Here is a 21,993-nt window from a genome sequence, read left to right on the forward strand (position 1 = left end):
AGAAACAGAAAAGGTCCAGAGAAGAGTAATAACGCATGCTATTAGAGGCAAGGAAAGACTTTCCATATGAGAAGAGGTAAGAGAAGGAATGTTTAGTGCAGACTGAAGATAAATAAGCAGTACATTAATAGTAGTATAGAAAATGAATGATCATGGGAAGGCAAATGCCATGTAATGCAACGTTCAGATTCCTTCTTCTACTCAGGCAAAAGCGACCTCCAAGTTTTTAAACATATTTTAGCATATCAAATGGAACTAGGTACTAATTAGTTCTCATGAAGTACCCTGAAGACCTTCACAGCATTTAGAAAGAATTACATATTTATGTGAATAATAAGAATACCCACAGCTGCAATAGCAGGGTTTTAAGAAAATTAGAGTAAGAGAGAAGAGGTTTTGTCTGCAAATGTACGATTGCTAGACATGTGTGAGCTAGCTCCTGACCACGGAGGAAAGGTAGGACCTTGGTCTATTCTCCCATGTGCCTGGTGACAGGAAGAGGGGGAATGGGCTAAAGTTGCGCCAGGGGAGGTTTAGGTTGGATGTTAGGAAGAACTTCTTTACCGAAAGGGTTGTTAGGCATTGGAATGGGCTGCCCAGGGAGGTGGTTGAGTCGCCATCCCTGGAGATCTTTAAAAGACGTTTAGATGTAGCCCTTAGTGATATGGTTTAGTGGAGGATTTGTTAGTGTTAGGTCAGAGGTTGGACTAGATGATCTTGGAGGTCTCTTCCAACCTAGACGATTCTGTGATTCTGTGATTCTGTGATTCTGTGAATGACAAACACCATCATCATCATCACTGCGTTACTGCCAAGCCTCCAAGCAGCAGTCAGGTGCCAGAACCCTGCGGTGCTCGGTGCAGTACAGGCACACGTTGCAAAATCAGCCTTTGTGCCAAAGGATGGAGCTGGAAAAGGTGCACAAGGACATGGATGCTCTTTAACGAGGCTGACCTGGGTGGTTATTACGCAGCCTATCATTCAGGGTGGTCTATCGGACGTGCCATGACACATTTGTGTTCTCCCAGCAGGAACTCAGGATGAATTGAGGTTGCCTGCACACCACTCCACATGCAATGCCCCGACACAGCTCTACAAGCTGGGGATGCTCATGTGAAATCAAAGTGATTCTATGAGAAGACAATGACATAGCTTAGGGTGAGATCCTGCTCCTGACCTTCATGAGCAGGAGACAGAACTCTGAATATCTCAACTGGCCCTGCAGAAATGCAGAGTATCTGGGCTAGAGAAGAATTCCCACTCTTGAAATATGGGCTTATTGCATCAGACAGTGCTGTTACAGGTCAGACTGACAAGGCTCGCTTTGCAAATGTTGCTTTCAGTTATTTTGACCTTGGCAAAAAAAAAAAAAATTACCCGGAGTCTGCTGCAAGGAGTTGCCCCTCCCACAGATCTCTTTTATTATTATTAAAAAAAGGAGATGGAGAGAACAAAGATACAAAAAGCACCTGAGCTCCCTGAAGAAGAAAAATAACTCATTAGGTGCTGGATCCTTCAAGAAACCAGCGGCTGGTGAGCACTTTGGACAGACATCCTAGTATTACATTTTACTGCATGCTTTCTGCCAAACAACTGGGATTTGCTTACAGCTGATTAGAATAGGAAGCTTGCATATTATGCATGTCTAAGAGGGAACGTGGCTTGATCTAATGCAAAATAAGAACAATGCGGTGCAGTAAGCATAAAATGGCTGCTCTTGCATTTTATGAAGACATACAGCAATGACCCCGAGTCGAACCACTTGAACTTTCAGATAATAACATGATCTTGCTTGTGCCTAAGTTGTAAAGCGAACTTTGCTGAATGCCTCTGCAGAAGTGTCTGTACTCACAGATCTCAAAGCCCTTCAGGAGCATGAACAGAAAATAAAGATCCTAAAAAAAATTCCCTTCCCAGGTCTCAAAGGACTTAATGAAGTTAAACCTCCCACTGCGACTTGCTGACTAACAAACACCTTATAATAGAATAGAAGGAGCTGGAAAGTAATGCAAAGAAGTCACTCGACGTTTCCCTCTCCGCTGAGATCAAGTGTATCAGAACAATCCTGACAGGTTTTTCGCTAATATGCTCCTCAGAAAGACTCCATAATTTCTGTGGATAACCTTAGTGCTCAGCCATCCTTAAAGACAGAAAGTTTTTCTTAATGCCGAACACAAATCTTCCTTGGTAGCCTGAAGGTTATAGGCTTTTAGCTTCTTGCTCGTACCTTTGTTTGCTCTGGTGCAGTCTCCCAAACAGGTACCAGATATTTTACAGTCGAGAACGGAGTCAGAGAAAGGTTCAATGACATCCGAGGGGCAGCGGCACAACTCTCAGCGCTCGCTCCAACAAACCCGAGGAAAACGAGCAGAATTTCCGAGCCAACTGGTGGACGTCGTTACATTGATGAGAAACTGATGGTCTGGTTTTAACAATATACGAGCCTAATGGAAGAGACCGAAAGACATTACTTCCTGCTCTGTTGTCAGCCTGAAGAGGGAGAAACACAATGAATCCAAAACTTAAATCTCCTCCAAAGCCTTGCACAGGAAACTTAGATCCCCTATGGGGCCGGTATTAAGGTTCTGCTAGAAGACATAACTAAGAGTAATGGGATGAAATTAACTAAGAAAATTTCCTAACTGAATTTCAGGAGCTAATAGAGCTCTCATTTTCCCCGGGGAAGCTGTGGAAGCCCCAGCGCTGGGGAGAGCAGCAGTAATAGCGCTTTCACAATCGGAAGAATTTCTAATAAGGCATGTCAGCCCTGATAGCGCTCGGGGCCAGAACCATGCACAGGGCTCCGCTGGCCCAGCCCAGCGCCGCCGGGCTGGGACCACAGCAGAAGTCGCTTCTTCAGGAGGACAGGCAAGGCTAAATGTCCTGCAAGTGACCGTGCAGCTGATGGAGAAACAGCAGGGGCTTGGTTTGGGCACGAAGATGACTTTCGCAGCCAGCTTGGGCCTGATGCAAAGAGGGAGCAAGACTCCAACGTGGTTGAATCAGACAACAAGTTTGGCAGCGACACCAGGGTAACCACAGAATTGTAGGGGTTGGATGGGACCTCGAGAGATCATCGGGTCCAACCCCCCTGCCAGAGCAGGTTCCCTAGAGCAGGCTGCCCAGGCAGGCGTCCAGACGGGCCTTGAATATCTGCAGAGAAGGAGACCCCACAGCCTCCCTGGGCAGCCTGTCCCAGCGCTCCGTCACCCTCACCGGGAAGAAGTTCTTCCGCATGTTGGTGCGGAACTGCCTGGGCTCCGTTTTGTGGCCGTTGCCCCTTGTCCTGTCCCCACAGAGCACTGAAAAGAGGTTGGCCAAATCCCTCTGTCTCCCACACCTCAGGTATTTATACACATTGCTAAGATCCCCTCTCAGTCTTCTCTTCTCCAGGCTGAACAGCCCCAGGTCTCTCAGCCTTTCCTCACAGGGGAGCTGCTCCAGGCCCCGTATCATCTTTGTGGCCCTCCGCTGGACTCCTTCCAGGAGATCCCTGTCTTTTTTTTGTACCAGGAATACATTCCTGCTCCTCGGCAAAAACCTAAGGACGCATCTTCAACAATGCCAGCGCAACTGCCAGGATGACCACGCTTTTAACCAACTCATCCAAGTCCAACCAGACAAAACCAGAACAAAATACAGGCAAGCAAACCAACAACAACAATAATCACAGAAAATTTGTACATGTTTCTGTTAAGCTCTCCCTTCCCTGCTCTCTCCGTCGTGCATTCCTGTCATTTGCCCTGAGCCAGTCCTGGCATGCCCCCATTGCATGGCAAGCTGAATCAATTCACTGAAACGAAGGGAAAAAGTATTTCTTTTTTCTGAACCGAGCTGAATTGGCTGGTATTTCCATCAGGCAAGAAACATATCTGGCACAATGCAGGGTGGCAGGAGTAGGGAAACTGAGGAGGAGGAATCGAGAAGGGTGATGAGACAGGATAACACCTAAAGGATGAGATGGTGACAAACTGTTAATTCAGCTCAGCTCTATCACGAAACGATACCCTCCGTATCTTGGGAAATCTAAACCCATTTCTTTTATGAATAAAGTTGCCGTGGATCACAAAGCCAAGTGGAGCACCTGACTCCATTTTGCCACCTGTGAAATGGGGATAATAGGGATCGGCATCATTTAGTCTTATTTAACCTAAATATTTCTTTACATCTTTGCTTTGAGAGCAAAGAAAAGTGTTACAGTAAATATACAGACACGCAAATCAAAGCAACCCTCAGCCAAAAAAGTCCCTCCTCTCCAGACAAACTGAAATATTTTCAACTAATGAATTACTCATTTTGTTTAGAGCAGAATTCATAGTTATTTCAATTTAATATTTGGATAAAACATATACTTAAACAACACTCAAGCCCTCCCCCCATCAGTCTGCACTGGCATTCAGCATGGGTGCCTTAAAACGGGTATAGCCATTGATTCTGCTGCCAATCTTAGACAGTTTTTTAGCAACAATTTGCCTGAAAAAGAAGATAAACCTCAACTGCAACATACAATTATAGGAGAAGCACAAATAACTTAAAGAAGGAGAAAAAAAAAAAAAAGATAGACAAGACGACACAGCTTCATTAAAAAAGAAAAAAACCCTAAGGGGATTTTCAATTTCATAGTTCTAACGAGAGGGGTTGAAAAGAGGTAAAGCAGAGGGAAAAAAAAAATCTTTGGGACAAGATGTGACAAAGGAGAACACGAAATTGAACCAGCAACAGACTTTCAAGTTTAACCTCCCGTTTCAATGGAAAGGACTGTTGTAGTCGTAGCTCTATTCCCCAAGGAGGGTGAGCCACACAACAACATCACCGCTCACAAAACTCAGCATATTTCATGAGGAGGAGGCTCAAGAAGAGAACAGGTCAAGGTTGATATCACTAGCACAGCAGCAAGAGGGAGCTTGCACTGCAGTTGTCTGAACCACACCTAGTCTGCAGTTAAATATAGAACTTTACTTTCTGGAACTATTGCTCCTCTTAACCTTCAGAGCATAAATATTCGGAGCGATATTAAAAAAAAAAAATGGAAAGGAGAGAAAGGGAGAAAGAGACCTTCTGAATCTATTGTCCGAAATCTAAGCCTAGCGACTAATAAACCATCCTGGGAGAATTTCCAAAAAAGCAGTAAAGATTGCAGAATTGAATTACAGGAACCGCAAGCAGCGCTCTCGAAATCCAGTATAAACCAATTAGTTTCTTTAATACACATACCCTACATACAGATACTTATGCACATCAAACATTTAAATACGTGCGGTGGCCCTAACTATAATCTTAATTACATCAGGTTGGCACCGACGTAATAATTAATTGCGTTGGAATTAGCGTTGATTTGCATCTTTAAAAACAGAGGAACTAGCCTTCAACCCTCACCCTTTTCATGCAGTTCATGGACCAAATCCTGAGCGGTGCTGTGTGTTTTCAGTTGGAGAGCCTGCTGGAAGTGAATCTCTCTAATTTTTGCAATCACATTCAGATTCTTCCCTTGAAGTGCTCTCAGCTGCTTTGACACGCTGACTTCTACCAACTGCATTTCATACCAACTGATTCCAAGTCAAAAGCGCATCCCACAATTAACTCACATAGCAGCCCGAGACTTTGATCCTCATCCAAAAACTGCTTATACAGCTTCACAGCCACTTTTCAGAAGTTTACGGCAAAAAGTAGTTCTGCATCACCTACACAGGAGTTTCCATTGATGTCCAGACTCAGCCCTCCTTCCTTTAGGCACCTAGCTGAATCACCGAAGTTAGGTGTCATTGCAGAAAGCTTCTTTCTCGTAGCTAGAAGGGCTCACGTACCCCTCCTGAGCTGCAGCAGAGTGTTGGAATTAACTTCTAGATCCCTGCTTCTCGTTGCTGAATAGCCAGACAAGCACTTTGCTGAGATACCCCAAAAAGCAGCTCAGAATTAGGTGCCTAAATCCCTGCATGCACCCAAAGCGCATCGGGGTGCTGCAGGACAGAAACACAACACCATGAAACACATTTAATTAAGGACTGTATCCCATCAAACCAAGTAAGATGCCTCCACTCCCAGTCAAAACCTAATCCTTTAGAGGAGAACGCAAATTACCAGCTGGCACCAGACCACACGCAATGCCCAAACACTGTTTTGGGGGGCCAGATGTTGCTTCCTGACCCGATGGCACCAAGCGAACCTGAGCCGCTCGAGACATCTGCGGGTCTGGTTACCTCCAGCCTGGCCGGGGCTCCGAGGCGTGTTACTGGAGGACTCTGGTGACTTGTAAGAGAAATTAGCTAGCTTCTCCCCAGGGCTCCCACGAGAGCGTTTTCCTCCCACTGTTTCAAAACTTGTCACATAAAAGAGCTCATCCTTACGGCTCCGCTAGGCCTATTAAAGTCGCACAGTTAAGCAACCATATTCCCGACTTGCTTTATGGTGTAGTTTTATTGCCATACAAAGCTTTTACCACGGCTCGAGTTTACTGTATTCTTGCCTCTAGTAAAACTCTCGGCCACGCTTTCCAGAACCTACACACGAGGTTGTGAAACGCTGTGCCTGCGGTGACCTCTCAAGGGCTTGGCGAATGATGATTAAAGCCAGGATTAAGGCAACGTGGCAGAAGTCTCCACGTAACCACAGAATAAGAGACCTCCGGCAGTCAATACCTTACAGAGCACGAGACAAGATGCAGTGAACAAAACCAAGAGTGGCTAAAAGGAGAAAGAGAGCAACGAAAAATTAGATCAGGTGATTACACATCTGCATACAGTGCTTGATGATTTCCAACATCAACACCAACTTTGCTTCTTTTAATACACAAACCTTTCTAACAGACACGTACCAAACCAGTACAGGTTGTCTGACTTCGAGTGTCACAGCAGAGACTGGCTTTAGGAGAGATCTGGAGGAGGAAAGAGCAGTGCTTGCTTGCTTGCTTAGCTTTCTCTTTCTGCTCTGTGTTTCCACAGCACCTAGCACAAAGAGTCTAAGGCACTATCACGATGCAAACAGCAAATCACAGTAGTAATTGCAGCTTAGGGCAGGCAGAAACCAAGGAGAAAAGCACCCGTGCCCAAGAGGGCTTTAATTCTGCTTCAGAGCAACCCAGTACTTCACACACACAGGGTTAACAAGAAGATGGCACTGTCCAAAAGGTACACGGAGCAGTAACGTTTTTGTCATCCTGCCTCTTGCAATCAGGGCAGTCATACAAGCAGTTCGAAGTACTAGCCATTGCACATCATCCCGCCCGTGCAGAGGGGGACGCCACACAAATGCAGACCCCTGTACTACCAGGGCACTGCATTAGCTGGCTCTAATAAGGCAGAATGAATTTTAAACATTTACATTATTTCCTCTGGGGAAACGTTCAGCCAAAGCTGAAAACACGGTGCAGTGCCAGGGCAGAATATGGAACAAACACTTTCTTACTGGCCTCAGCCCTGCAAAGCCCCTGTGATGGCCTGTAGGCTCACAGAAGTATGTTCATGTTGCGTGTCAAAAGGCTCCCGAGGGTGCTCAGTATTTTGGTAGGTCAAAAGGAGACGCCCCCTGCTCCTCACCAGCTCAAAAGACCCTCGTGCAAGCAAGAAGGAGCAGCAGTACGGAAACGGCAGAAGCACACCCTCAAAATCTGCTGGCCAAGGACTCAATGGAGTTGCAAACCAGGGAGGAGTAGAGCACACACAGAGCATCATCTGGTGCTGTCAGGAAAAGGAGGTTCCTCACGCTCCTGGAGGGAAGAAAACTCCTCCCAGCCATTTAGCCTTTAACAGAAATAAGCATTCATCCCTAAACTACGTTTGAGTTCACTAGCCCTTTATTATTATGTGATATTATCCACAAAAGAGAGATTACTGTAAGCAGAGGGAAAGGAAAAGCACGTCGGCAGCCAGGAGTCCAGGCTCAGAGAGTGCTTCGTCTCTGCAGGACTGAAGAGCTGGGAGCTCTAATGATCACCTGCCACTCTGCATATGTGTTTGAAAGATCCACTTTGCTCTGTACTGTTCCCAGCTCATGTAAAAGGGTTGTAAGAGCCTTTTTGGATAGGGAATCTATTGCTTCTTAAGCAAAGTTCTGCATCCTGAACAATTACGGTGCTGCTGAAATTCCACTCTCAAATATAAAATAACTTGATACGTTAGCAGGATAAAGCAGAGATTGGGAAGGAGAAATGTAAAGAGCGTGCAGAACCCCACCAAGACAGAGCCTGGAATAGACTGGATGGAAAGGTACAGCAGCTTAGCAGCTACAGAATATGAGATAGTGTCCAGAGCAGTACATCACTTTTTTTCAAGCAACAAAAAGGCTGAAATAGCTCCTCCTACTCTACCGCGTAAAATACCATGATCAACACTGTCATTGGCAAGAGCGACGCTAAAGCACATCCATGAAAATGAAGCCAGCAGGTAAAAGGATATTTGCATTGGCCTTAAAATGCCCGTGTGCAGAACCCCGAAGCGACCTACCTTTCCATAACAGCCAGGCACTCCTTTCTCCACGTGAACCGACTGCCTCGCCGTAGTCTGAAGGTCCCCGAGGTAGCTGTGACTGGGGGAGGCGTCTGTCTCCATTCTGGCTCTTCTATTGGGATAGGAGCGGGTCGCATGCTTAACGTAGCCCCTACGAACAATAAATACTGCGTTTCCTAGTGCACTAAAGATCAGGCCCATTTTCTCACTCCTGCTCACGAAAAAAAAAAGACAAGACAGATGATGAAACCATTCAAACTACACATGCAAAGCATCATCAAACAAAGACACCTTAAAGGCACACAAAGCCAGCTGGAGTCCCCGTCCCCAACCTCCAAGCCAGAGAGCAAAAAGGTGACCACGGATATCTAAGGGAGACATAACAGCTTGTCCTCTTTGCTGACGGCCACTCTGGAAATGCTGTTTGTGTCTTCATCAAGAGGAAAAGTGTCGTAAAGAAGGGGTGAGCCACACCTCAGCTGGGATTTATTCAGGCTGTGCTTTTTTTGGCCCCAAAATGGGAAATAGCAGGTTTCTATTTAATTGTACAACCGTCTCAGGAAGCAAAGGGTAAATTTATACCAAAGGTATTTCAACGTATCCAAAGAGCTGAGTAAATACTTAAAATAGCTCCGCCGATAGAAGCATGCTCTGTGACCTGTGCAAATAAGGGCTCCTGAGTGCCAGGCTGCCTGGAAAAGTCACTGAAAGCAGATTAACATCACACCTCTCCTCTTCTGTCCCCTTTCTATGGATATATTTCTCCTTTCAAGAAGCCTGAGCTGGAAAGCATCGAGTGAGAGACAGGACTCGACAGTGCCTTCAGGAAAGGCCCTCTGAAACTCGCCCCCGATTCCTTCCACAACGGGCTCTCTGTTAATAAATCAAGATAAATCAAGACACACCGGGGGAACAAACTTTCATATATCCCGTGGTGAGGATGGGAAGCTGGTACAGGATGTGAAACAGGGTATGTATGTCCTGCAGGACTTGCGCTCACTGACTACCTGGGCGGTAGAAACAGCTGCTCCTCTAAGCAAAAATAAATATTAAAAAGTCATATAAACAGCTAAATCATCGCCCGTAACAAAAAGGCACATGTGGAATTCAGGCGTTGAAGCAGGCTGGTGGGTAGTTTTTCCAAGAGGATGGGAAGGGTGCAGCACCGTGTGTGTAAAAGCAGGGCTGAGACAGGAGAGCCCCCTGGGACCCCAGCCTCGATCAGAATGGTTAGGATTTAACCGTAAAACCATACCGGGTTAGTAAAACACCACAGCTCGTTTAATTTATAGCAGGGTAAAAGGGGTTAAGGGAATTTAGAGCTTATCCAATAAACGAATTCCTACGGTTAAAAAGCAAGGAATTAGCTATTTCTGCATTTGGCTGCGTTCCTTTCCAGAAACGCACAGTGAATGTTTTCCCTTCTGCCAGGGGCTCGCATCTGCGTTAGGTAGCGGAGTCCAGAAACATTTCAAAACTTTCCCCAGGAGCAGGCTGTAGGAAGCGAATCCCACAACCCCTGCCTTGCCTTCACGAGGGACGGTGACTCTGAATTCCCAGCTACGCAGCCCGCACAGATCTCTCGGTTTCACTGACACGTTAAATACTTCCCACATTGCCGATTTATTGGGAATTTATTAAATTTATTAAATGGGGCCATTTCAAGGAAAGTTCCTTATCTATTCTTTCTAGTAGTTGCACAGTTTTGGAGGGCTGGGTCAGCATCTGGCTGCTAGGCTTTAAATACGCACCCAGAATTTAAAAAATATTATTTATGTATTTAAGAGTCTAGGAGAATGGGAAAAGGAAATAGTTTTCCCTTCACTGTCTTAGCAATGGACTGTCCCCACCTAAGAATTTTATTTTTATGCCCTCAAGAAAAAGGGAGAATATGGAAATATCAGGGATGCTTAACATAAAGATAAGAGTAATTATATTAAATGTCTGAGATATTGCAGACAAAGGTTGTAAAAACACCTGCATTTAAAGCACAAATTTACTCCTGCGGCTATGGTTCACTTACCGAAGATTTTTTATTTTTATTTTGCTTTCGTAGCCTTCCCAGATCCATCTCCCTATTTCTCTTTTCCAAGGGGTACCATCAACAGCAGCAGCAGCAAAGAGAGAAGTATGCTGCGAATTACAGGTACACACCACTGGCTTTGCACAACACATGACAAGCATCCGAATGCACAAAGAGGCACGAGATGTGCTCGGATCTGTCTGGGAGTGGCGAAAGTGGTCGACACGTGCTCTGCTGCCACATTTGCTAAGGCAGCTCTGGAGTTTTTCTTCGTTTCCCTCAACTAAGCAACCACTCTGGGCTCCCATTTCCTCTGCTCTTCCAAAGCTTCATTGCAATCCTCGCCCCGCCCAGCTTCTTTACAACTTAATAAGTTACATCCTCGCTGCCAGTGCAGATTATTTTTGTTGTTTTTTGCATAAACCCCTCAAACGGCTTTTAAGAAGTGAAACTTTTCTCCTCCGCAGAGCAAGCAGAGCAAATGCAGTATGGAATTTGTCTCAGTGTACGCATCGAAAAGCACGAATCTGTACGGGGTGTAGAGGTGAACCGTTTGGGAAGAACGCGTTTCGTAGAGAAAAAGGCACGGTGCCCTCTCCTACTACCTGCCAATGCTGAGTACTTTTTGTAACAGCACAGCGCTAGCTCTGTAATGAAAATCCTCGTGGCAAAGGCCTTCCTTCTCTCAACACATCCCAGACACCATCCTGCTCTCCAAAGCATCCCGTACAATTGCTGATCCACGCCCCAGAGAGGCCCCGCAATTCGGGGGTGATGCGCAGAAAGGCTGGAGCCAGCCTCGAGCCTTCTCCACGAAGCCATTCGGGAGCGAGCCCTTGCAGCAAGCACCTACCGTACATCACCCTGGTAAGAACAGATGTCCCACGTTATTTTTAGCCAGACTGACCTGCGACCGCATGCTAAACACCTTCCAGTCACTACCGAGCCAGGCTGGATTGGGATCAGCAGCCTGCACAGCAAAACGCTCCCTACCCAGCTCACTGCCTGGATGGAAAGGATCACAGTAGGAACAATTTTCTCTGAAGCTCTGTAAAATTGTAAATCACTAACAATACATTTCCAGTGCAAATCTCGTGGGACATCCAGCCCCGTGGTGTTTCGGTTTTTTTTTGTAAGCTTTTCTTTTATAGCTAAACAAGAGCTGCTGTGGGAATAACACACGAGATGCTACATCTTGATAATCACTACCTTTTTTTCCCTTTTGCTCAAGGAGAAAAAGCACAGGGGTTTCCTCCAAGGTGACCACAGCTGCCTTCCTGTTAGTGAGGCCTGGCAGAAATATAACATCCAGCCTAACTGGAAGCAGGCCACATCCATCTGCAACTTCAGCCCATCATTTCTAGGTGCCAGCTCCAGTTTGCAGTGCACGGAGGCAAAAGAAACGCTGAAGTTACTCCACGACGAACTTTCCACGTTGCCCTAGACCCAGCGCCAGCCAAACCAATCAGGCTAACTACCAGCGTAAAAAGAAGTATTTATTTACTTAAAAGACAGGAGCTCGGAAAAAATCATCAGAACGCTACAGGACTCAATGCGGTCATATGCTGGCTTCTGAAATATATCCTATTTATCTACTGCCAAAACGCTCCCAGTCCTCTACGAAACACGAGAGACATGGTGCCTGTCCAAAAAATGCCCGATCTAAATGAAAAGTATCCCCGTTAATTGGATTAAAGATCTTTCAAACACTAGTATTTAGCGTTGACTTCTTCCCCTCTAGACAAAAACGCCTTTCACCCTAACTGGCAACTCTTTCCAGAAAAAAGTACGGTCACTGGTACATTGGAATTTGCAGCATTGCTGTTAACTTTGACATTACTCCTACCAGGAAAACATTGATCAAGACATTTTTGAGCTCTGCCTACAGCAGAAAGGTTTTTTCTTTCCTGATTCATGAGACTCGGTCTCTTTTGCACCGTTCTGACCTGCTGTTGTCTGAACAACTGCCACCGAAGATACGAGAAATACAGGAACTATCCATGCAAACAAGCAACCAAAAGCAAGAAAACAACAAAGAGCATGTTCTGGAGGCCAAAGCAAGCTGGAAAATAATGGGATTGGTGGAACTGCCGAGTCCTTTCTGCAGAGGAGCAGCATCTAGCAACGTCTCAATAGCAGCAGTGCCTCAAAACCGTGACACGAAGTCCTTCAGTTAGCAGATGCAGGGCTACTGGTGGATGATTTGAAAGCGTTATGCGCCACCATCGTGTATTTGAAAAGAGAAAATGAAAATCTCTTTTGATGCATTTAGAAGTTATTTTTTGTCCCATGTATTATTAGAAATTCCTGGCTCGGTGCAGTAAAAGCCAGCCCCTGCTGTGAGGACCTTACAGGCAAGTCACGCACAAGAAAGTCTCATCTTTACCTAGCAGAGGGGAGAGTGCGGTGCAAACGGGAAATCGTTTGCTAGAAGTTGTACAGAAAACTAGCAGAGCCAAGGAAAGGTCTGCCAAGGGATCTCCAGTCCTTTCCTCATAAAACAATTCTTCCTTCGCAGTTCACAAATTGATTTTATCTGGTGTCATGGTCCTGCAAAATTGTCTCAATTGTAAGTTCTCTTTTACTTGCTACACAAATGAATTGTCAGAAAATGGACTTGGTCTGAAGGCCCCCAGAGTCCAAAATAAGGATTAAACAAATGAGGAAACAAATGAGGGAACTAAAAGTTCCCAGAGACCTGACTTTGCCCTTGGGTAACTCACACATGACATGCTCCTGAGCAATAGATTCCAGTTCTGCTGCACAAAGGAGAAGGACTGAGATTTTACTCCCAGAAGCTGGAATCAGGAAAGATGGGACATGAGACCAGAAAACCAAATGTCTTGGTACTTACTTCTGAGTAAGTCAGCAACTAGAAAAACGTCATGCCGCTCACTTAATGACTTGAGTTTTTATCAGAGGAGGGCAGTCTTTTGCAGAGGGTGACTAGCACTGCAACAACTATTTCCCTTCTTTGTGACTCCAATGACTTTCTCATTTTCTGATTCTAAAGAAGGCAACCAGAAGAAAGAATAGCCAGTCTAGTCCAGGAATTATAGGATACTGCAACTATCATCCAAAATTTAGGCTCCAAATTCATTCCGTAACAGTAATTTGAATCTAGGACTCTTTGGACAAGGTTGGTATCTTCCACAGCACACTGCATACACTTGCACATCTGCATGCTAATTGCACGCTCTTGGCTGGCCAGTCTGACCTGCAATATAGTAGATGGCGATAATTTAAGGAAGTGGATTAACCCAAAATAAATAAATAAATACAATCACATTTTCCTCAACTAGATTTCGCCAACAGCTACAGGAAAACTAAGCCTCCCCACCCCTACCTCAGCCTCTAAAAATAAACCAAGCGCTATTTGGTTCTGAAGAGAATTTAAATGCATCCAAATAATCCCTTGGCATAGGCAGAGGAGCCATTCTGCCTTTTACACTTCTTGAAAATGCTGTCTAATACCTCTGCCTTGAAAAAAAGGTTAAACTCAAATAACCACTCTTCAAGAAATTTTCCCATGTGTGCACAAAGAAAAGTGAACCAAGACCTCAGCGACACAGTGCGTTAGACTAGTAGAGGTTAATGTCGATTCGTCTCAATTGAAGCTGTAAACTTCAGCGTTGCTAGTTTTCCTTCCTCAGACACTTCTCAAGATTGAAAGGACAAACAAGACGTGAGCTTGTGGATAAAGGGAGAGAAAGAAGGCTAGGAGGGAGAAGTAAAGACTTCAGTACTGAGTTTGTGCTAAGGATTCTCTTTTCCCAACGCAGAATACCAGAACACTACTCCTTAAACAGCTCCAAACAACACTGGAAAGAAAAGATGCAAAGTTGTAGAAAAATCCATGCAGCAGTTTTCATTGCTGGGAGAGGAAATTTATTATTTTTTTTCCCCTAAAATACACCTTCTGAAGAAACCTCCAGTTTTATCCACTACTTTGGAGGCGTTATTTTCCGTCAGAGGGAAATGGCTGAGAGTTAATTCATGGGGTACAACACGAGGCTTACAAAGATGCTGGTAGTGAAAGGTTTCCAGGACTTTTGCTGCTCCTTGGTATCAAAGTTTCGAGCACTGTGAAAATCAAGGCTCCTTAGCGATCCCTGCAGCTTGTCAGCACTTCACAACCCTCGGCACATTCATTCCTTACAGCATTTTCTAGATGCTTAACAGAAAGGACAGGCTTGGCTCTGGCTTTGAACCCACCCAACTTTAAGCTAGAGTATTCTCAGGCCAATTGACAGCTGGAGTCTCTTGATTTACAGCTCACACACAAAGCAGAAGTCTTGAGGATCTGTTTTCACTGGAATTCTTCTTAACAGAGTTCTGGATATTGAAGCCAAATTCATGTTAGAGAGGCTAAGTCTTAAATTCCTTGAAACAATTACAGTTAATTTAATCATGCCATTGTTTAAAGAAAATTAAATGTAAATATTTTGATCTTCACAACAAAACCATTAAAGGGAATAATAAGAATTGTGGTCAAACAAAATCTACGGAGAAAAACAATGCAAGGAAATTAATTCAACTGATTTTGAAGATTGTTGGTGTGTCACAGACAATGCCGAGCTTTATTTCTTGTTATACATTCAAGATCTGTTTTGAGATTTGGAGAAGCAGGTGGGATTCGAGACAGACATCTCCAGCTATCAACGTATCCCTTCCACGAGCTTGAGCTACAACCCCAAACCCTCTGAAGTTATCCCAAATTTCCTCTCAGCTGAAATGCATAAGTTTGCTCAAACTTTATATTATGGAGCCATTATTAATGTTTTCTTTCTGTTCACTCTTAAGCTAGTGGTGAGACGACAGGGCGAGCAACCATGTCAGAGCAGCTGGACAGACACCTATGGACGGCTTGGTTTTAGGTCAACTGCTGCAAGCAAAGCTCAGATTTATTCCTAAGGAGCAAACTGGTCAGAGGGAACACCTTGTCAGTACACCACCAAGTAAATGATCAGTAATAATCAAAACCAGTGGCAAAAGGCTTTTTTTTTTTTCGTAAATAGAACAGCAGGAGCTGTTTAGGGTGAATTTATTTACCAGGATTTGTCTTCTCAAGCTGGTACCATCTGTAAAATGCCCTTTTCTTTTGTTCACTCAGGTCCGACCCCTGCTGCAACAGCCAATGGGAGATCCGGCTCTGACTGATACCTGGAGGAAAAAAAAAACATAAAGAGGAAGAGAAAACTTGGTCTTTTCAAAATATTTAAAGTGGTTTATATACCGACAAAAGGTGTTGTCTTACAAAGCCTAGAAACTCAATGTTAATGGCTCAATCACAGAAAAAGTAGAGTTCAAGCTTCTTCCCCCATCCCTAACCGCTTCAGCTTCTCCCTGTTGCTATCCTCAGCCCCGCTCAGGATTCACCCCGGGCTCAGCACAGTCAGCCTCCAGGCAAGTAGGGCACAAATTGGGAAGCCGAATCTGCTGACGACTGAATTGGCCAATTCTCAACCACAGCTTCCCTGGTTCAAAAAGTTCTTCGTCTGCGAACTGGGAACAAGTCCCTTACCCACTATTATACGCAGGGAATGATCCTTGGGAGATTTTTATCATTCAGTGCTAGAATAAGGAGGGAGATAAACGCAGAAACGGTTTATGTGATATGGATCAAATCACCCCAGAAATGCAGCGAGGCAGCTAGCAGCTGCTGCAACAACAGCCAGGAAACAAAACAGAAAGGGCAGCTGCCCGTCAGCAAGGCAAAGCAGGATTCAAACCCTACATATCCAGGCAGGATTAGGGACAAAAAGTTCCAGAATTTTTAAAATAAGACTTCTAAGAAAATAGTTAAAGGGGTAAGGAACCTGGAAGTTAACGCCACTGTTTCCAAAGCATGCCACCAAATGAAAGATCAGTGCAGAAAGGGAAATGTAGCGATCAGGAGAGGAACCAAATAAAGCAAGAGGTTTAAAGGTGCACTAGGAGGGGAACTGTATGTTCATTTGAAAATTATTTGCTGAATAACTGCAGCTATATCCCAGGCAGTAGGGCTCCCTGTGCTTCCACCAGGCTCTTCAGCTCTCAGGAAGGGTTAACAACATCTAAACTCTCCCGAGAATTCAACTTTTAGGAGGTGCTCCGAGTAACAATATATTGCTGAGCACCACCTGTGCCGACACCTGCTTGGTGCCAGCGCTAAGGCAGGTAGAAGGCTGCTTTTCAGGCAGAAATCAAACCGCCTCTCCCCTCCTGAGATGCGCCAAGGTTTTATTAATCATAATATGATTATGAGATCTTTCTCATAATCATATTTAACTCATGAAAAACAACCCCCTGTAGCTTTACTGCTTCTAATAAAGGGTTTTTACTATGCTTTCTTTGCACTGAACACAGAATTTAGTTAACGTGAGAATGATTTAACTCAAACCTCAGGTGCCGTATTCATGTGGGTTTACTCCAACCAGATTTCCAGAATCACGGGGCTTTATGCTCTTAACTGCTCTTTGTTACAGCGAATCCCAGAGCCTGTGAAGTTTTAATTGTCCCGTGGAAAAAGGATAGGTGTGTTTTAAGTACAGAAGCTGACTGCTGTTCAGCAGAACTCTGCCCACGAACATACCCTGGTTTGGTTTGGTTTCCTGTACATCTAGCGATGGTCTCAGCGCCTGTTCCCCGAGATGGTCTTTGGCTGATGTATGAAGGAGTTCAAACAACAGGGGCTGCTTATCCCCTGGGCCCATTCCGGGATAGATAATTGGGTTTGTACTACTAGGGAAGTGGAATTAACCAGTCAAATACAAACTTTAGATTCTGACAATTTAAATCACGTAATACCAAATATATATATAAAATATATTCCAAATATATATACCTAATACATACCAATATATATCAAATATATATACACTAATACCAAACATAAATCAATATCAGTTGATAAAACTCTCTGGCCCAAACTGAGGTGCCACTCTGAAAAATTCACTCTTGAAATCATGCAATCCAGATACCTGATTGTCAGGAAACGGACTAAGTTTTGTAAATTTGCAGCTTCCCACCTACTGTTACGGTTTTTAAAAGCCATGTCTTTAATACAGGGCTATGGGACACAAATAGTTGTGTCTCACTGCTTTCGGATGCAGGGCTCCTATTAATCAATGGGTTCCAGCACCACTAATTTACTTGTTTGCTACGGTCCACTTACACTTATTGCAGTGAAGTAGCGTTCGTTGAGTGTTTGGATAACAACAGAAGATACAAATGCAAAGCATAATTAGATAAAAATTATAAATAGAGATTAAGTATCTTCAACGAGAGTGGAAGAGTGGAAAACTCAAATTCTGCCCAGGAAGCTGCTTGATACTGTCACGAAGCGGTACAGATGTTAGCCACGTCAGGCAATGTGCTGGAGACAAAGCAAAGGAGCAGGAGCCCGAAGATTCACGTTGAGAACTGCCCTGTGTACTGCCACGTCCACGCTGGACTCCTCGAGAGCCCTCTCAGTTTACAAAATAACTTCTGCAAAATGGAGCGCTGCTACAGGACACGAGATGAACAGATGCAAAGATTGCAAAGATTGATAAATTCTCAATACATTCCTACTTTATTACAGTATCTCCTGGGCAGCGCTGCAGTCCGTGGCACTTTCTGCATCAGTAAAAAGCCCATAGCCAGTTCTGCTCTTTGGCATAGCAATGCTACAAACCCAGCAGCACTGCGTGAGGTATGGCTTAGGCAGCTGACCTTACTCTTCTTCATAGGGATGCAGACCTCCAGAAGCCCCTTCACATCACATTTTCTATCACTTCATCCTGGTTTTTATTAGTCTCTTCCCCTCTCTCACAGACAGAGTGAAAGCTGAGCTTCTTAAAGGTGTTCCCTACCTATGCCACTCCTCTTTTTAAGACAAGATATTTGTCATTTGTTCATCTGGAACCTCAATTTAGAGGATCCGTACAATCCAAGGGTGATGATTCAAGGTCATGTGCAAAGTCAGCAGCAGAAGGACGGATCCAGTCTCCTGGATCCCAGCACAGTGTCTTAATCACAAACCCACCCTTCACCCCTTTCAATTAAAATCCCACAGATCATCATGTCAGAGTTTCTTGCATCTCACGTGGATTTTGTACAGTTGACTCACAGGGACAATGACTAGTCCTACCACCAGTGCCATCCTGTCACATAGGCTGTAATCATGCTACTTTAGAAAATTGCACTGGCAGGAAAAAAGAAATCATCCTGCTGCCAGAAGCAGATTAATGAAAGAAGATCTCTGGAGTAGTGAAAATCCAGCTGCCTGTAGGAAATTCACCCTCCAACTGAACTACGGACCTCAAGGAAGTCTGACGTCCTCTGGGCTCAGGATCAGCAGGGACACGTTGCAATGAGCACCACTAGCTCGCTCACTGAAAATACCCAAGAAAGAAGTGGTAATCACAAAGGATTGTATTAAATCAAAATGCTGACTTGTGTCACACGTCACTCCTTCCCATAGCAGGTTACAGTTTGTAATTGTACAATTACTATTCGCAATTATAAACGAAATGGAGATGACAGTACAAGTACACTTTCTCCTAAATAAATTATATGGGGAAGAATTTTCCCTCCCATATACATAAAAGAAATGGCAAAATGCATCATCAAGGGAAGGCAACTGGTATCTACAGTACAAATCTGCTCAGACACCTCAAACCTGCCATTCATCAAGTCTCTGGTAACTGGTTTTCACCTTCACATATAGATTTTTTCAGTGACTCTGTTTTGCATTTCTTTAATGTTTCTTTCAGGAGAGATTTTCAGAAGCACCTGGAACGCATCAGATTTGGAGAAGAAATAACTGACAGTGTCTTAATTCTTCAGTTTGTAAGCAAAGTCCTGGAATCATATAATACATGCTTGCAAAGGACATCTATCAATTTAGGAGATTAGCAAATGCTTGTTTACAGAAAACCTGCAAAGATCAAAATCATATAAAAACAAAACTTTCCCTCTGTTTTCATGAATATTAAAAAAAGGAAATGTTGGTTGGTTTGTTTGTTTTTTTACATCTATTTCTCACCACTTCTGATCATTGCTAATTCAGTAATTTTCTTTTCACAATTCAACTATTTAAATTTCACTTGGTCTGTATTTGTATTTGCTGAGCACCCCTGTGTGTAGGTTCCAAACCTTCAGGGATTTTATTCATGTTACAGCACTGCTTTGAGGCTGCCCTCCACCGCACGAGATGCTCTGTGTGTTTAGCATAATACAAAGCTAAGTCCTGAAGATCTCATATCAATTAAGACAGAGACAGAAGGACAAGCCTGAATTGTACAAGCAGACTAACAGGGAAGGGTAGCAGAGCTGCACACTAACGAGTTCCATTATGTATTTTTTCTGAAAAATGACCTCTGCATTTTATTATTCTTATTCTTTTATTGTTATTATTATTATTTTCTTTACACACAATAGGTTAGTGCCATAAAAACTAAGCTGAGAATTGAGAAATCTGAATAAAAATTCCTGCTCTACCACAGATTGCTTTCATTGTGACCTCAGGAAAACATGTCTTTTTGTTCCTTTGCTCCTTATGTGTAAAAAATGGAAAAGGCAACACTTCCAAACCTTGCAGAGGCATCATCCATCAAAGCTTTTAGCTTGGCTGCAAAGGGCTCATCTCTGAATACTCCTCCCTCTCTCCTTTACTGTAGTACACAGCAGAAAGATGTTAGTATCAGAAAACATTTCCCCCACCCTCCTTCTACACCTGGAGCCTAAATCAAGAGCCAGCGTCGCCTAACAAGGACGCATTTATCTCTTTAACCTTCGACTTCTGACCATAGCTTAGTTGGCGCCCAGAAACAATTCTGGTGACAACTAAAGCAAATCGCACTGCACGACTTCAAATTATTGTTTGTCAAAATTTGGCATCTCACCTGCCCCACGTAGGGCTAAAAAGCTACCCCCAAGTAAGCTGCAGCTATGTTAAAAGGAGCTTCAAACAACAAGATAGGAAATTCAGCAGGAACTATTATTAGCTCCTGTTTATACTGTCATTTTTCTTATCAGTAGGAGATTATTTATACAGAGCCCAACCCAAGTGCTTCTTGTTTATCTTATTACAGACACCATTAAAAAAGTTTCTATAAAAAGCAGCTCCCGTATTTAGGACCAGCACTAATAAGTGTTATGCTAGGTTTTTGCTTCTTATCAATCATTTCTTTATTTCCAAGTCACCATTTAATATTCTGTTACTATTTTCCAGTCTGCTCTCTCCTCTCAGTACACAAGGCAGCTCTGTAGAATGTCTTCCAGGTTTAATTTTCCATGTCAGATTCATTATCTAAATGACTTTAAAAGTTTCTGGTAATTTTATAAAGACTAAGAGAGCCTAAAAAATTGTTCTACTGCAACAGCTGACTTTAACCTTCAGCTCCGTGTCCCTCTCTTGCATATCCTTGACCTCCATCGCTTCCCACCCACTTTCACTGCAGCACAGGAAAAACAAAAGGAAAAGCAGTTTACAGTTGCAGAGGCTCTAAATGCAAGCCTGTTCGGTGTACTTTGTAGGACTGGGGTTGATATTCCGTGAGTGCACTGCAATATTAGAATTTAGAAAAAGAAGAAAGATAGTTTTGAATGAAATCCTAAGTGCCTTGAAGAATTAACGAAATTAGGTAGAATGGAAGTTTCGAGTTGCAGAAGTTGCAGTGGAAGTTCCTGCACCAAGGACAGAAAGATGACAAGATACAGAATGGGGACAATAATGATTGTAAGCACAGAGGATGCAGTACTCTCTGATGAGCTAATCCAAGACCTGCAATTTGAAGACATGCAAATACATTTTTTACCTAATGCTCATCACTTTTACGTCCAATTCAGCCAACTGCAAACCCAGCAATAATTAAGAACAGGAAGTTTTAGGTTCCTAGCTAAAGGTCTAAGATCATTCTGGTTCAGATACACTTTTACTCCTTTCCTCTCTCCATGCCATTCTCCCATTTACATACTCAGCAGAATTTTTAAAGTAGCATAGGAACAGGTAGAGACTGAAAGGAGAAAGTTCACAGCATGGGTAGCCAAGTCAAACAACTCTCCTCCTGGACAGAGCCAGCCATACATTTTTCATTTCATTTGTTTCTTGCTCCTCTTCCCAGGGCAGAAGAGATAAATGGTAAAAGCAGAGCTTGTAATATTCTGCATTTTATTTCAAGTGCTAAATAAATGATTTCCAGCTGATAGAGGGTGGCAACCAGGGGTTGGGCAAGTCAAATACACCCAACATCTGACATCCAGCCTCCAGAAACAGCTTGCTGTTTGGATTTAAACAAATGGTGGTGAAGGATGCCTGGAACTGGAGAGGAGTGAGAGCATCACGACCTACGTACTGCTACGCCACCACCGGGCTGTGAGCACAGCAGCCTCTCTGGCTGATCTGGCTGATCTGTTCCTGCAGAATTGCCTCCTTTCACGTGCTTTCGCAGCCCCTTCACCGACCGGAACAGGGGTCCACCTTGATGTGTAATGCAGTGAAGAGGACCCCGAGATACAGATCACTGGAAGCTGAGCAGTAACCTGGAGAGATACCACTTCACA

The 21,993-nt window shown here is 43.9% G+C and overlaps 1 protein-coding gene across 23 annotated transcripts in view; it reads right to left on the bottom strand.

Moving 5' to 3' along the window:
* HMBOX1 (homeobox containing 1) overlaps nucleotides 1-21,993 on the bottom strand; it is a 119,524-nt gene that overhangs the window by 36,574 nt on the left and 60,957 nt on the right. For all 23 annotated transcript variants that reach the window (XM_066995105.1, XM_066995115.1, XM_066995112.1 and 20 more), the window contains 2 exons: nucleotides 15,517-15,627; nucleotides 8,439-8,592 (listed from right to left, as the gene is read on the bottom strand). In XM_066995105.1, the coding sequence (XP_066851206.1) occupies nucleotides 8,439-8,592; nucleotides 15,517-15,627 (265 nt within the window). The remainder of the gene's footprint in view (nucleotides 1-8,438; nucleotides 8,593-15,516; nucleotides 15,628-21,993) is intronic.

This window comes from Anser cygnoides, chromosome 3, assembly GCF_040182565.1.
Source record: "Anser cygnoides isolate HZ-2024a breed goose chromosome 3, Taihu_goose_T2T_genome, whole genome shotgun sequence".
NCBI classification, from domain to species: Eukaryota; Metazoa; Chordata; class Aves; order Anseriformes; family Anatidae; genus Anser; species Anser cygnoides.